Source organism: Lepidochelys kempii, chromosome 5 (assembly GCF_965140265.1).
Source record: "Lepidochelys kempii isolate rLepKem1 chromosome 5, rLepKem1.hap2, whole genome shotgun sequence".
Lineage (NCBI taxonomy): Eukaryota > Metazoa > Chordata > Testudines > Cheloniidae > Lepidochelys > Lepidochelys kempii.
The window spans coordinates 35542480-35557946 of record NC_133260.1 but is presented as its reverse complement, the minus strand read 5'-3'; the positions used below and the strand labels follow the sequence as shown (position 1 = coordinate 35557946).

The window sequence follows — 15467 nt, the reverse complement described above, 5'->3', positions numbered from 1 at the left end:
GTTAAATGTATACATCTGGGGAAAAAAAAATGTAGGCCATATTTACAGAATGGTGGACTCTCTCCTGGAAAGCAGTGACTTTGAACAAGATTTTGAGGTCGTGGTGGATAGTCAGCTGTACATGAGGTCCCAGTGCAATACTGTGACCAAAAGGGCTGATGCAATCAGGGCTGCATAAAACAGGGGAATCTCAGGTAGCAGTAGTTAGAGGTTATTTTTTCTCTGTATTTAGCATTGGTGAGACTGCTGCTGAAATACTGTGTCCAGTTCAGGTGTCCACAAAATCAAGAAGAAGGTTGTTAATTTGGAGAGGGTTCAGAGAAGAGCCACGAGAATAATTAAAGGATTAGAAAACCTTCCTTATAGTGAGACTCCAGATGCTCAATCTATTTAGTTTAACAAAGAGAAGGTGTGACTTGATCCCAGTTTATAAGTACCTACAATGGGAACAAATATTTGCTATTGGAGGCTTTCAGACTAGCAGAGAAAGGTATAGTATGATCCAATGGCTGGAAGTTGAAACATGACAATTCAAACTGGAAATAAGGTATACATTTTTAACAGTGAGTAATTTAATCCATTGGAACAATTTACCAGCAGTTGTGGTTTATTCTCCATCACTGTCAGGTTTTTAAATCATGATTGGATATTTTTACTAAAAGATGCTCTCGAAGTTATTTGGGGCAAGTTCTATGGCCTGTGCAATTAGTGTGTGTAGGCTAGGCCTATCTGTGATGGGTGGGGTGAGGTTTCCTGGGCAGGTACAGGTGGAAGTGGGAGTCTTTCGTAGCTCTCGGTTGTTGGGCATCTAGCACCCAACAGGCCCTGAGCCAGTGAACCAATTTATCAATCCGTGGAGAGAAACTCTGCATAGATGGGGATTAATGAATAGGCAAATGCTTCTAAAAATCCATACTTGTCAGTAAAAGCCAAATAAAATCACTACATTAATTTTATTGTAACATAAGGAAATAAATGTTTGACATTACCCCGAAGGACAGCTTGACCCCAGACGGTGTATTTCCATGAAATCTGCTACAGACTCCTCTGGAATGTTTGTAGAGCTATCTTAGCTGACTCATTGCTGGAGGTGAGGAGTCTTGCAAAGCAAGCTGAAATAAGATAGAGACATTATCTGAATATACTTCTCTACCACAGCACAGTATTATGCAAGTATTACACAACCACAGTTGTGTGGTGGTGTTTTGGGGTGGGGGAGGACAGAGGGTTGTATGTGGATTTAGTTAAACTCAAATTGAACTGTTGTAGAAGGTGAGAAACTAGACAGCCTGGCTAATGTGTTCTGTGTATTCCTGGCTAAGAATACTGCTTGAAAATCACTTTTCCAGCTAGTACCTAGCCTCTGATATTTGTTCTTTAATGTTTTCATGCATGGAGGCCAACGGTGCTTATTCTTGGAAAGAGGACCTCAGTACCAGGCAACAAGGGGGAATATGGATTAAAGTAGTTCCTTTATCTCGGCCAAAATAATTTTCCTTTCTGATTGCAACACTCCTCTCAGAGCCAGTAAATTCTTCCTGGGTACAGCTGTACCCAGCACCAGAACATATCCCTTTAGGGCAGGGGTGGGCAAACTTTTTGGCTTGAGGGCCACATCGGGGTTGCAAACTTTATGGAGGGCCGGGTAGGGAACGCTGTGCCTCTGCAAACAGCCTGGCTCCTGCCCTGTTTCCAACCCCTTCCACTTCCCGCCCCCTGACTGCCCCCTCAGAACTCCTGACCCATCCAACTCCTCCTGCTCCCTGCCTGCCCCGACCCCTATTCACACCCCTGCTCCCTGACAGGCCCCCGGGGACTCCCATGCTTATCCAACATTCCCTGTCCCCTGACTGCTCCCCCACCACCACCAGAACCTCCACCCCATCCAACCACCCCCTGCTCCCTGTCACCTGACTTCTCCCCGGGATCCTCAGCCCACTTACCATGCCACTCAGAGCAGCATGTCCGGCAGCCGTGCCGCCCGGCTGGAGCCAGACATGCTGTTGCGCTGCCCTGCAAGAGCGCGCAGCCCCGCCGTCCAGAGCGCTGATGGCGCAGCTGCAAGGGAGAGAGGACAGCAGGGAAGGGGCCAGGGACTGGTCTCCCTGGCCGGGAGCTCAAGGGCCGGGCAGGACAGTCCTGTGGGCCAGATATGGCCCGCAGGCCATAGTTTGCCCACTTCTGCTTTAGGGTGTACAAGGTGCAAGAATGTGATTGGTAAGTCCCTAAGGATCCTACTGGGCTACTGATCTCAAGATTCTGAGATCATCAACACACAAATCGTCATGTCAGTGCTATCTAACCTTCTCTCTAAATGCAGCAGAGGGAGAGGACTGGGAATGAAGAGGAGTATTTTAGGGACAAGCCAGTTAACTTAATTTGGTGTAACAATTTCCGTTCACAGCATTTGATGCCTGACATCTATATTAATGATGCAATTTCTATAATAATGACATACCTCTGATGGTATGGCATTATTTCCACTGACAGATGGAATTCAGAGTAACTTGCTAGCCTGGGCCACTCAGAGTCCGCTAATGAGACAAAAAGGTTATGTCTTTGCTCTGATGCATGACTTGTATAGATAGGGTGGACTGCTATCCACACATTCAGACGCTAGGACTTGGAGCCTGGGAGCTTTTCCCTTGCCAAAATCCTGTAGTAATATGTGTGATTAAAATGAGTCCTAAAATCATTGGTTTCCAGCTCATGGTTGGTTGGTTGCCAGCAATAGTTGGTTTCCAGCTAGCTAATGAAATTAAGAATAATGAAGTGCTACGGTTGGCTGCTGTTTGACAGTCTCAGACACAGAAGCTAGGGTTAAAAATGTATATGGTATATCCAATTGTATTAGGGAGTTCAGCTAAAATCTAGCTTCCTGCCCCCTCTCTCTGAGAAACCCCAAACTGAACTTTGTCTGAAAATGTTCTTTGATTTTTGCATTGCAGCAGCAAGCAGTCTCAGAATGTTCAGAATATTCATGAATATCCAAACAGGTCAAAAAAAGTTCATCTCCAAGCTTGCTGAATACTCTGGATGTGAACAAAATTCAAGCCAACTTACTCCAGGGTTGCTAACCAGCAGTAATGTGAGACTAGACTGGTTTCAAGTGTACTTGAGGTTCAGACCCAATGTACTATTGAGCAGCCTTGGCATAGATTGATTTATAGCAATGCATAGTGCTGTATGTCATCATAAGAATTTCATAGATATTTAGGTCAGAAGGGACCATTGTGATCGTCTAGTCTGACCTCCTGCACAATGCAGGCCACAGAATTTCACCCACCACTCCTGCAAAAAACCTCACACCTATATCTGGGCTATTGAAGTCCTCAAATGTAGTTTAAAGACTTCAAGGAGCAGAGAATCCTCCAGCAAGTGACCCATGCTACAGGAAGGCGAAAAACCTCCAGGGCCTCTTCCAATCTGCCCTGGAGGAAAATTCCTTCCCCACCCCAAATATGGTGATCGGCTAAACCCTGAGCATATGGGCAAGATTCATCAGCCAGATACTACAGAAAATTCTTTCCTGGGTAACTCAGATCCCACCCCCTCTAATATCCCATCACAGGCCATTGGGCCTATTTACCATGAATATTACCAAAACCATATTATCCCATCATACCATCTCCTCAATAAACGTATCGAGTTTAATCTTAAAGCCAGTTAGATCTTTTGCCCCCACTGCTTCCCTTGGAAGGCTATTCCAAAACTTCACTCCTCTGATGGTTAGAAACCTTCGTCTAATTTCTAGTCTAAATTTCCTGGTGGCCAGTTTATATCCATTTGTTCTTGTGTCCACATTGGTACTAAGCTTAAATAATTCCTCTCCCTCTCCAGTATTTATCCCTCTGATATATTTATAGAGAGCAATCATATCTCCCCTCAACCTTCTTTTAGTTAGGCTAAACAAGGCAAGCTCCTTGAGTCTCCTTTTATAAGACCAGTTTTCCATTCCTCAGATCATCCTAGTAGCCCTTCTCTGTACCTGTTCCAGTTTGAATTCATCCTTCTTAAACATGGAAGACCAGAACTGCACACAGTATTCCAGGTGAGGTCTCACCAGTGCCTTGTATAACGGTACTAAAACTTCCTTATCCCTACCGGAAATACCTCTCCTGATGTATCCCAAGACCGCATTCGCTTTTTTCACAGCCACATCACATTGGCGGCTCATAGTCCTCCTATGATCAACCAATACTCCAAGGTCCTTTTCCTCCTCCGTTACTTCTAATTGATGCGTCCCTAGTTTATAACTAAAATTCTTGTTATTAATCCCTAAATGCATGACCTTACACTTCTCACTATTAAATTTCATCCTATTACTATTACTCCAGTTTACAAGGTCATCCAGATCCTCCTGTAAGATATCCCTGTCCTTCTCTAAATTGACAATACCTCCCAGCTTTGTGTCATCCGCAAACTTTATTAGCACACTCCCACTTTTTGTGTACAGCTGTTATAATTATGTCTGAAAGATGACCAGTATGCCAGAGATATAGCCAGACTTGTGTACATAGAACATGCATCTATGATATATACAGCATAGCTTCAGCTGATGTCACTATGGTGGGAAGGATACAATACAGAGTAACGAGAGATTTTTTGAATCTGCCAGTGTGATTTATTGTTAGGATTAAAGTAGTGGGGAATTAAGCCTAAAGTGAGACACTTTTTTCCTCTTTCAGTTAGCACTGGTACAGCATCAGTGCTCTATTATCTTGGACCAGCCATCTCTTTGCTAGTACTTTGGTACTAGCTGCCAAAATGGTGCTTAATGATGTTCTAGCATTTGTGAATTAGTACTCCTGGCCTAGTAGCAGCATTCCCAGAAGTACTGTCCACTGCATAGAACGCTTCTGAGAATGACACTAAAAGCAGCAGTGCTGTTTTCAGGGGGTAAAGTCATTGGTTGGCTGGTGGCCCTTATATTCTCCCATTTGAAGGGCAGTCAAGATGGTATCTTGAGGCTTTCCTAATCCTTTATTTTGTAAGCAATGATTTGAATCCCCTCTCTTGTAAGCAGCAACACATGTCCCTTTTCCTCCTAAAGTGATGGTCAGCAGCCTCCTCAGAGTTCTACTCTGGTGATGCTCTCTGGATTGATCAACAAGAGTCTAACTTGTTCCCACATCAAGGCATTGGGATGTCCATGAACTGCAGTGTAGAGAAGCAGAAAAGTTTATATTGTTCAAATCATGGAATAACAAGACCTCTAAGTACTGGGAGTTAGTAAGAAACTTTCCCTGAGAGCAGGTTTTTGCTCCTTTCTGCTGAAGCATCTGGAACTGGTTGCTGTCAGAGACAAGATACTGAACAAAATGGACTGGCCTGATCCAGAATAGCAATTCCTACTTTCCTATCATCTAGAAATAAACTTTGAGTGTCACTTTGGCAGCTGTTGTTTATTTCACTGATGCAAATATAAAAACTAATTTTAATTTTCTTTTGTTTTCTTAGAGTTTAGAATTCAGTTTCCTCAGCTCACAGGGGTCCTGACACTTGCTTTCTTCATTCATAACTGTGTTATCACTCTCCTTAAGAATAACAAGAACCAGGAAAACAATGTAAGTAACTTCATGAGAAATTGTCAGTTTAGATTTAAAGATGATAGCCCATGCTAATGTTTTCCTGGATGGACATCTCTCAAAATTGATCCAGAGGCTGTAGCAGGTGCAGAACACAGACCTCTCTTGCCTTTTCAGATAAGAGTGAGGGAGTCATTTATGCTGGCTTTCTGCTGGCGCACCAAAAATGCATATAAATAATTTACACTACAGTTTCCCGTTCCAATAGCTGTTTATCCAAAAATTGTAGTTATTGGAATCCACAGAATGCCTCTCTTTAGCCCTGTGTTAGTTAACTTCTCAATTATTGTCTTAGCATTAGTGCTTATTAATACAAAGCTGTTTTAGTGCCAAGAGACTGAGAGGTTTGTTAATTGAGAAGCTATTAGCAAGTAATTAACTAATATAGAGCCATCTGGGGGGACACTGGATTCAGATGATGATGATTTCTATATCTGTGAAACTGCAGCTCAAAATAGCACTTCTATATATCCAAATGCCTGGTTATCCAAATACTTTGGCCGTCCCCCAGGCTGTTTGGATAAATGGAAGTGTACTCGTAACTCACATGTAACCAGGCTTTTCAAACTTATTTGCTGTCAAATTGACAACAAACTTGCCAAATTTCAGCCAAGAAGGTGCAAGTTGGAAGCTGTAAAGGCTCTGAAAATGACCATTTAAAATGAAAACACTTGAGCAGCCTTAACTAGAATTATCACTATGGCTGGGGGCTGAACTATAATATTCAGATCTAGATCCAACTTTTCCCAGAGTTTAGGTGTGTTCAAATTCAGGGGTCCAGTCCAGGCTTATCAAGATCTTCAATGAAAATGTAATTCGCCTTACATCACAAAGTAGATAAATGTTCAACTGTGGTTGAAGCTCTGACTTGACAGCTAAAAAATGAGGCTCAGCTTGTCCCTAGATGTGTATGATACACAATAAGATCACCCACTATTTAATGATCCTGTCAATAACTTCTTAGGCACGTTGTAATAAGTCAACGATGGATGGCCAAAAAGTGAACTCCTTTAGGCAGGGACCATGCTGCCTTTTCTGTTTGGAAAGCATCTTGCATGTTATGGGTGCTACTGAAAATAAATTAATAGGGCTGTCAAGTGATTAAAAAAATTAATCGCAATTAATTGCACTATTAAACAATAATAGAAGACCATTTATTTAAATATTTTTGGATGTTTTCTACATTTTCAAATATATTCAATTACAACACAGAATACTAAGTGTACAGTGCCCACTTTATATTTTTCATTACAAGTATTTGCACTGTAAAAAAAAGAAATAGTATTTTTAAATTCATCTAATACAAGTACTGTAGTGCAATCTCTTAACATGAAATTGAACTTACAAATGTAGAATAATGTACAAAAATAACTGCATTCAAAACTAAAATAATATAAAACAACTTTAGAGCCTATGAAGTCCACTCAGTCCTACTTCTTCAGCCAATCCATGCAGACAAACAAGTTTGTTTACATTTGCAGGAGATAATGCTGGCCGCTTGTTTACAATGTCACCTGAAACTGAGAACAGGTGTTCTCATGGCACTGTTGTAGCTGGTGTCACAAGATATTTATGTGCCAGATGCACTGAATATTCATGTTTTTTCATGCTTCAGCCACCATTCGAGGGGACATATGTCCATGCTGATGACGGGGTTCTACTCAATAACAATCCAAAGCAGTGAGGACCGACACACACTCATTTTCATTATCTGAGTCAGATGCCAACAGCAGAAGGTTGATTTTCTTTTTTGCTGGTTCAGGTTCTGTAGTTTCCGCATCAGAGTGTTGCTCTTTTAAGACACCTGAAAGCATGTTCCACCCCTTCTCCCTCTCAGATTTTAGAAGGCACTTCAGATTCTTAAACCTTGGGTCAAGTGCTATAGCTAACTTTAGAAATCTCACATTGGTACTTTCTTTGCGTTTCTGTCAAATCTGCAATGAAAGTGTTCTTAAAATGAACAACATATGGTGGGTCATCATCTGAGACTGCTATAACATGACATATATGGCAGAATCTGGGTAAAACAGAGCAGGGGACATACAATTCTCCCCCAAGGAGATCAGTCACTAACTTAATTAAAAAAAAAAAAAAAAAAAAAAGGGTTAAACGGGCATTGTCAGCGTGGAAGCATGTCGTCTGGAATGGTGGCCGAAGCATAAAGGGGCATACGAATGTTTAGCATATCTGGCACGTAAATACCTTGCAGTGCTGGCTACAAAATTGCCATGCGAACACCTGTTCTCACTTTCTGGTGACATAAATAAAAAGAGGCCAGCGTTCTCTCCTGTAAATGTAAACAAACTTGTTTGTCTTAGCGATTGGCTGAACAAGAAGTAGGACTGAGTGGACTTGTAGGCTCTGAAGTTTTATATTGTTTTGTTTGAGTGCAGTTATGTTACAAAAAAAATCTACATCTGTAAGCTGCACTTTCGCAACACAGAGATTTCACTACAGTACTTGGTATGAGGTGAATCAAAAATACTATTTTTTTTGTTTATCATTTTTACAGTGCAAATATTTGTAATAAAAAATGTACATTCTGATTTCTATTACAGCACAGAATACAATATATATGAAAATGTAGAAAAACATCCAAAATATTTAATGTTTAACAGTGCGATTAAAACTGCGATTAATCACAATTTAATTTTTTTTTAGTTCATTGCGTATGTTAACCGCAATTAATTAAGGATGGGGCCCTGGAGAAGGAAACTTGCTGAGCTTTCTCACATTCTTCTGTTATGGAAAGAGGCAGGATTTTCCCTCCCATCACCAAGAGAAATTCTGTAATTTTCGCCAGCCAATACTGTGGATCTCTCAGGAAACCAGAGTCGTCTGTGTGGAGGAGTCCTGATGCCTTCACATCCGCTTCAAGGCCTCTTCTGTGGTTTTTCCCCCCTCACTGACAGTACAGCTCTGCTTGCTTCCTCTGCTGAAAGCAGCATCTGGAATCCCTTCTTCAACTGTATAATAAAGCAGGGACAGTATTAACTTTTCTGAAGTTTTCTCCATGGGGTTTGAGGAGGAGAAAGAGGTGTGGGGGAGGGGGAGGGTGTGTACACAGACCAGCCACCACATTGATCTCAGACCCCCTCCCCCAGGGCTATTCTAGGGCTCCTGGGAAGTGGTGAAACACCACATAGTGGAGGTGTCTGATGCCCTTCCTTTCATGTGTGTTGGAGAGGATGTGCAGTTGGAACCCATCGCTGTGCATGGATTTCAGGGGCATGATCTGGCCCAGAATCTCTCCCTAGGTTAAAAATTTCCTTGCTTGTATAAGCTCAGATAATATCTTTAACATGTCAAGTCTGTATTTTTAATTTCCTTTCTGATATAATACTTTCTAGTTCTACAGCACCTTCTCATCCAAAGATCTCAAAGCACATTTTAGACATTTAATTAAACCCAAACACTTCTGTATAGCTGATGCATCATTTAATCCAGTAAGTGGTCAACAAGCAGAAAGTATGTATCTGTTAACAAGTGCTAGCCTGTGTTAGATGCCCCTGGGTGTGGTGGTAATTTACACTTGCAGATTTGCACTGAAGAGATTTTCCAAGTTATCATAGAATTTCCATTCTAACCTGTTTTGAGACCAAAATTTTATGGGCTCATGTGGAAAGTTCATTTTTTAACACAGCCAAAAATCAGTTTTTGTTCTTCAGTCAGTCATCTTTTAATGAGGAGTCTGTGAAAAGGCACAGAAGTGCACAGACCTTTGAGTATATTACAACCTCATAAAATCAGAGAAATGTAGGGTTGGACTGACCTCAAGAGGTTATCCAGACCATTTACCCCCTTGCTGTATCAGAACCAAGTAAACCTAGACCCTCCTGACAGGTCTTTGTCTAACCTGTTCTTAAAAACCTGCCATGATAGAGGTTCCACAACCTACCTTAGTAACATGTTGTGGTACTTTGCTAAATTTACAGTTAGCAAGTTTTCCCTAATAACTAGCCTAAATCTCCCTTGCTGCAGATTAAGCCCCATTACTTCTTGTCCCATGTGCAGTGCACATGGAGAACAATTGGTCACCACCTTTTTTATAACAGCCCTTAACATATTTGAAGACTCTTACCAGGTCCCCTGAGTCGTCTTTTCTCAAGATGAAATATGCCCAGTGTTCTAAACCTTTTTGTTCATTTTATTGCTCTCCTTTTAACTCTCTCCAGTTTATCCACATCTTTCCTAAAGCATGGTGCCCAGAACTGAAGCTTCACCTGTGCCAAATAGGGTGGGACACGTATCTCCTGTGTCTTAATACTACACTCCTGTTAATACTCCCCAGAATTATATTTGCCTTTTTTTTTGAAACTGCATCACATTATTGGCTCATGTTCAATTTATGATCCACTATAACCCTCTGATCTTTTTTCAGGAGTGCTACTGCCCAGCCAGTTATTCCCCATTTTGTATTTGTACATTTGGGTTTTTTTTTTTTATCTTTTCCTTCCCAAATATAGTGGTTTGCACTTATCTTTATTGAATTTCTTGTTGTTCATTGCAGACAAATTCTCCAATTTATGAAGGTCATTTTGAGTTTTGATCCTGTTCTCTAAAACATTTGCCATCCCTCTGAGCTTGGTGTCATCCGCAAATTTTATAGGGATACCCTCCGTTCCATTGTCCAAGTCATTAATGAAAATGTTGCATAGTACCAGACGCAGGACAGACTCCAGCAGGACCCCACTAGATACACCCTCCCAGTTGGACAGTGAACTATTGATCACAGTTTTTTTTCCAACCAGTTTTGCATCCAATTTATCGTAACTGCATCTAAATCACATTTCCTCGAAGAGAATGTTTGCTTCTGCTTAGACATGATTATTATTACTATTCATACATAAATCAGAATCTGGAAGGTTCCTTTTAAAATGGGAAGCAGAGACACGTCTGTATTTTGAGTCAGATTCTGTTTATATGCAGAACACTTGAACAATCTGAAGTCACGTTGATCAAAAGCTATTTCCTCTAATATGGTAATACTAAATACCTGCACTTATGTAGTGCCTTCAATCCGAGAAATGATGAGCGCTTTACAAATGCTAATTAAGTCTCACTGTACCCCTGAAAGGTGTAGAGCTATTGGCCGAGATCCTCAAAAGTATTTAGGTGCCTAATTCCCATTGATTTTGATGCAAGTTAGGAGCCTAAATGCCTTTTGAGGATCTGGGCCTATTATCTCCATTTGACTGATGGCAAAACCGAGGTACAGAAATTAAGTGGTTGGTTTTTTTTGTTTTGTTTTAAATCTAGCATTACACAAGAAAGTTCTGCAAAGCCAGGCATAGAACCCATGTTACCAGGCTCCCAGTCCTGTGCCTCTTAGACCACAAGTCGTCTTAGGGTAATCCGCACTAAAGTGGTTGATTTACATTTGTGATTTTATGTAAGCAATTGATGCAATTAATTTAAATTTGTGAATAGTTTCTTTGTACTTTCAAATCTTTCCATAATTTAACCCCACCCCACCTATCCAACCAGTAACCCAGTAAGGATAGGCAGGTGGCAAGCTGTAACCACTTCTACCGACCAGCTATGAATTGTGCTCATCCTGTTATATTTATTCATTACCACATCTTCTCCAGCCTGCTTGTTTGTCTCATGCCTCTGCCATGTCTTTGTCTTTTAGACTGTAAACTCATTGAGGCAGGGACTGTCACTTAATATTTGTACAGTGCTTAGTACAATGGCACCCAACCTATTTGAGGTTTTTTAGGCAGTACTGCAACAGAAATATTTAAAAATAATGCAACTGTGTGTCCAGATGTCTAGATTTAATCACCTTTTGTCTCATTACTCATAATCCCTTCTTAATTTTATCTGGAATCATGCCTTCTAAAAGCTGTTCATACTTAGTTTTCGGAGACTGTTTTGAGGCTGGCTTAACAATAATCAAAAATTTTTCATTGTTTGCAAATAATGACCATCTGTTGTTCAAATGTAATTGTCCTAGCTTGCTTTTCCTGACTCAGATTGTAACAAGGGAACTAGTGGATATTTCTAGAAGGTAAAATTCAGTTTATGTGCAGCCGATACCACCAAATGAACCCCTTTTTTGGCTTGCAGAAAGTATTTAGAGCTAAGGGTTGCTTTCTTGATCTCCCTATTATGTTTGTTTGTTTGTTTTTTTGTATTGCAGTAACACCTATCGGCCAGGGTCCATTGTGGTAGGCACTGTAGAAACATAACAAAGAGTGTCCCTGCCCCAATCTTAGCACAGAATAAGAGACAACATGTGGTATGATACATAGTTGGAGGGAGCATAAAGGGAACAATGAGATGGATGATATTGATTGGCATAAGCAGTGGTCCCAGCACAACTGCTGTCTAACCATTGTCGAGTCTAGCTGTAATAGTCCTCTGTATCAAGGACAGTCATGTTAGTCATTCTCCTTCAGGACATTTTCCCTCATAACTACAAACAGTAGTCACAAGAAAGAGTCTGTTAAATCTAACTTTTACTGACTACAGGCTAAATATAAATAACACAGAGAGAGAGAATGCAGGAGAGGGACTATATACATAGTTTGCAGAAATAATATATATATAGGAAAACCACTTCAAATAATTCTTTTTAAACTAGAGTGAGCACAGGTACTTATGTTTCTATAGAAGATCTAGAATAAAATTTTAAAAATTACCTAAATTTCGTTTTCAAATGTCACTTAGGAGCCTCAGTCCCACTGACTTTTAGTGTCAAAGTCACTTTTGAAAATGGGACTGGGGCTCCTAAATCACTTAAGCACTTCTGAAAATGTTATCCCTAATCTCCTACCGCTTCTCTGATCACTCAAGAAACATCTTCTGGTTGTCAGTTCAAATAATTTTGAGAAAATTCCAATGCTCAACCCTTTCTTCTACCATGTAGTATCAGGAAGGAGGTTCCAGCTTTAAGACTCCACCCTTATTTAAAGGCTATTTGGCTGTCCTACTGTTTAAAGAAACCCCTTCTAGCATACAGCCTGTCACTTACACCTTCTCCCAACTGGTGGCTCCCCCTCAAAGGACCCCGGAGAGAGGTGCATAGATGAGTATGTTACCTAGACCTTAGAACAGAAGTCTTCAATCCGTGGTGTGTGCCCCCTTAGGGGGACATGGAGTAATGTTCAGGGGGGATGCAGCTGGGGCCTGGACCAGCCCCCACAGAGGGCAGGGAGGGAACTCCACTCCTGGCTCCAGTGTGTGAGGTAATATCTCTTACTGAACCAACTTCTGTTGGTGAGAAAGACAAGTTTTCGAGCTTACACAGAGCTCTTCTTCAGATCACCACTACCATATAACATTTATACCATCCACTCAGACAAATTGGTCAGGCAGTATGCTTTGCCCTACCGCTTCCTCGTTTGCTTGCTGACTAGGTAGCAGTGTAGCAGTGTATGTACACTGACAACATTTTCCAGTGGCAGGGCATAAGTTTCACACTCAAAATATACATGAACAAAGCATACAATTGTCATTGTATATCTATCTAGTCTAGCTAATGTATTTATAGAGCACCAATCACAGTATCTAGGCACTGTTTTTGGGTGTTGGTATTTTTGCTTAGAGTACCCATTCCACATGCGCGTGATTGTTCTGTGTGCACACATTATGTAGAGTCAGCTTACGTGCTTGTGTTTGAAAATTTTACCCCTAGAGATATTTTTCTAAATGTTATGCAAACAATTGCTGCAGGTTACAGTTCTTATTTTGAATATGTTGGCTGAGTTTGTAGTGGCTGCATTGGGAATCTAACACAGCTGCAAGCCTAGAAATTAGATCATTATGTGCTGGTTACAAAAATGTAGTCAGCAGAAGTAGGTGCTCTGTTAATGCATCCTGTAGGGGGAAAAAGATTTTGAAAACGAGAGAGAGGATCTTCCAGATATATTACTAAATAGGGTTCTGCTGGTGTCCTGCACACTGGCTTGATTTTCCTTGGATGCTCAGTTGGTAGTGTGTTGATTTTTATTAAGAAAAAGACATTAGACTATTTGATTAGAAGAAAAATGTGTACATATATGGACTTTGTGAACAGATGTAAGTGGGGAAAAGTAGGACAAATTTGGAGGCCTACTAATCCTGATCATGTCACTATAAGTCCTAGTAAAATAAGGTCATGTCAAAAGTGTTACCTGTAATCCTTTAAGAAGCTGATCACTAGCATCATCAGAACAATACAGAATCTTGCTAGTTAATAACCAAAAACAAATGGTGTCATAATGCAGTTCCAAAGCAGTGATTGATGTAGGAAATTAGTTGCTATTAGGCTATTTTAATGTACTTAAAAGGTTAATGTGTCAGTGAGTTCTGCAGCTTGGAAAATTATTTCAAAAGTGGATGTGATTGCTTTTCCACTAATTAATTAATTATCCTTTGTTATGTGAAATTTGCTAGTAAATTTCACAAGTGGAGTCCACACAAATTTTACATGTATTAAATGTATATACATTTAGGTCAAGGTTTTCAAAAGTCTTTGCCTAAAGTTAGATTCCTAAATCTGTATTTATGTACCTAAATTAGTGATTTTCACAGGGGCTGTGTACCCATTAATTCTCTTTGACTTCATTGGAAGCTATTGGGTCCTCGGCACATTTGGAAATTTCATCACTTATAATTAGTCACCTACATATGGATTTAGGAGCCTAACTTTAGACACCCACTTTTGAAAATTTTGGCCATAATTTAATGTACAATGCTTATACAGAACACTATAGTGAAGGCAAATAATTATAGTGAAAAGATTTACTATAAAAATATGGTTCTAAAAGCATATAATACCTCTGGGAGGTAGGGAGTGATTGAAACAGAAAATATATGGTTATTCTGGATTGCTGTATCTGGTCTTTAAAAATAAGTGTACACTCTCTCTCTCTCTCAGCCCAGCAGCCTTCCCATTTTAAGGGCACTGTTGCCCCCTTACTAACATTCAGTGGGGGTATTTTAGTTGCTAGCTCCCAGTACTAAAAGGGGGGTTGATGGGGAAACCAGGACCCTGAGACTGAGTGTCCTCAGGAACAAGGGGGAGAGGGCAGTACTCCAGGTCATCCTGAATGACAGGGTGGGCAGCCTAATCAGGGAGTCAGGAGGCCAGGGAGGTCCTGTCCTCCGTGTGAGCTGGTATTGCCTGGATCAGACAGAATGGGGCTGAGCTGAAGAGAAAGCAGGGGTGCAAGCTGAGCTGGGGAGCAGAGCAGTGCCAGCTCCAGAGAGAGCAGCTCCTGTCCTGGGAGCAGAGCTGCAGCCCCAAAGCCAGAGGCACAGACCAGTGAGAGCAGACTTGCCCTGGGAGCAGAGCTGCAGCAACCAGAGCCAGAGGGGCCAGAAAAGCAGCCCACGAAGCAGGTCAGTGCTGGGAGCAGAGTCACAGAAGCAGCCTGCAGAGCAGACCTGTCCTGGGAGCAGAGCTGTAGCAACCAGAGCCAGAGGGGCCAGAGAAGCAGCCCAGGGAGCTGGAGGCAGAGCAGCAGCAGCAGTGCAGAGACAGTGGTGGAGCTGGGGCAGGAGCAGTCCAGAGCTGGGTGCTGTGAGCAGCTGGGGAGAGCGAGGGGGACCCTGGGCAGCGGGCCCAGCACAGGGAGACACCTCAGCCAAGAGGCTCTGCAGGCCAGGCTTGGATCATAACCCTGATAGGGTGGGGGCCACGATGGGAAGAAGCATCCTACCACTTAGAGCCTGAGAGCGTGTGGCCACCATCAGAGCTAGTGTCCCACCCACAGCATCCCTACAGCACAGCCAGGGCCTGAGAAGAAGGCCTGGGACTTACAAGGAACAGACTGTGAACTGTCCTGACATTCCAGAGACACCGTTTGTGATGTTCCCTGCCACAGAGCAGGGTGATGTGTTTCCTTTAACCTTTCCCATTTTTCCTTATTCTTTTAAAAATTAATTGTT

At 41.6% G+C, this 15467-nt stretch overlaps 1 protein-coding gene across 3 annotated transcripts in view; it reads left to right on the top strand.

Annotated features, from left to right (window-relative positions):
* Window positions 1-15467, top strand: part of SLC38A9 (solute carrier family 38 member 9) — a 69840-nt gene that overhangs the window by 35853 nt on the left and 18520 nt on the right. For all 3 annotated transcript variants that reach the window (XM_073343949.1, XM_073343950.1, XM_073343951.1), the window contains exon 11: window positions 5461-5567. In XM_073343949.1, the coding sequence (XP_073200050.1) occupies window positions 5461-5567 (107 nt within the window). The remainder of the gene's footprint in view (window positions 1-5460; window positions 5568-15467) is intronic.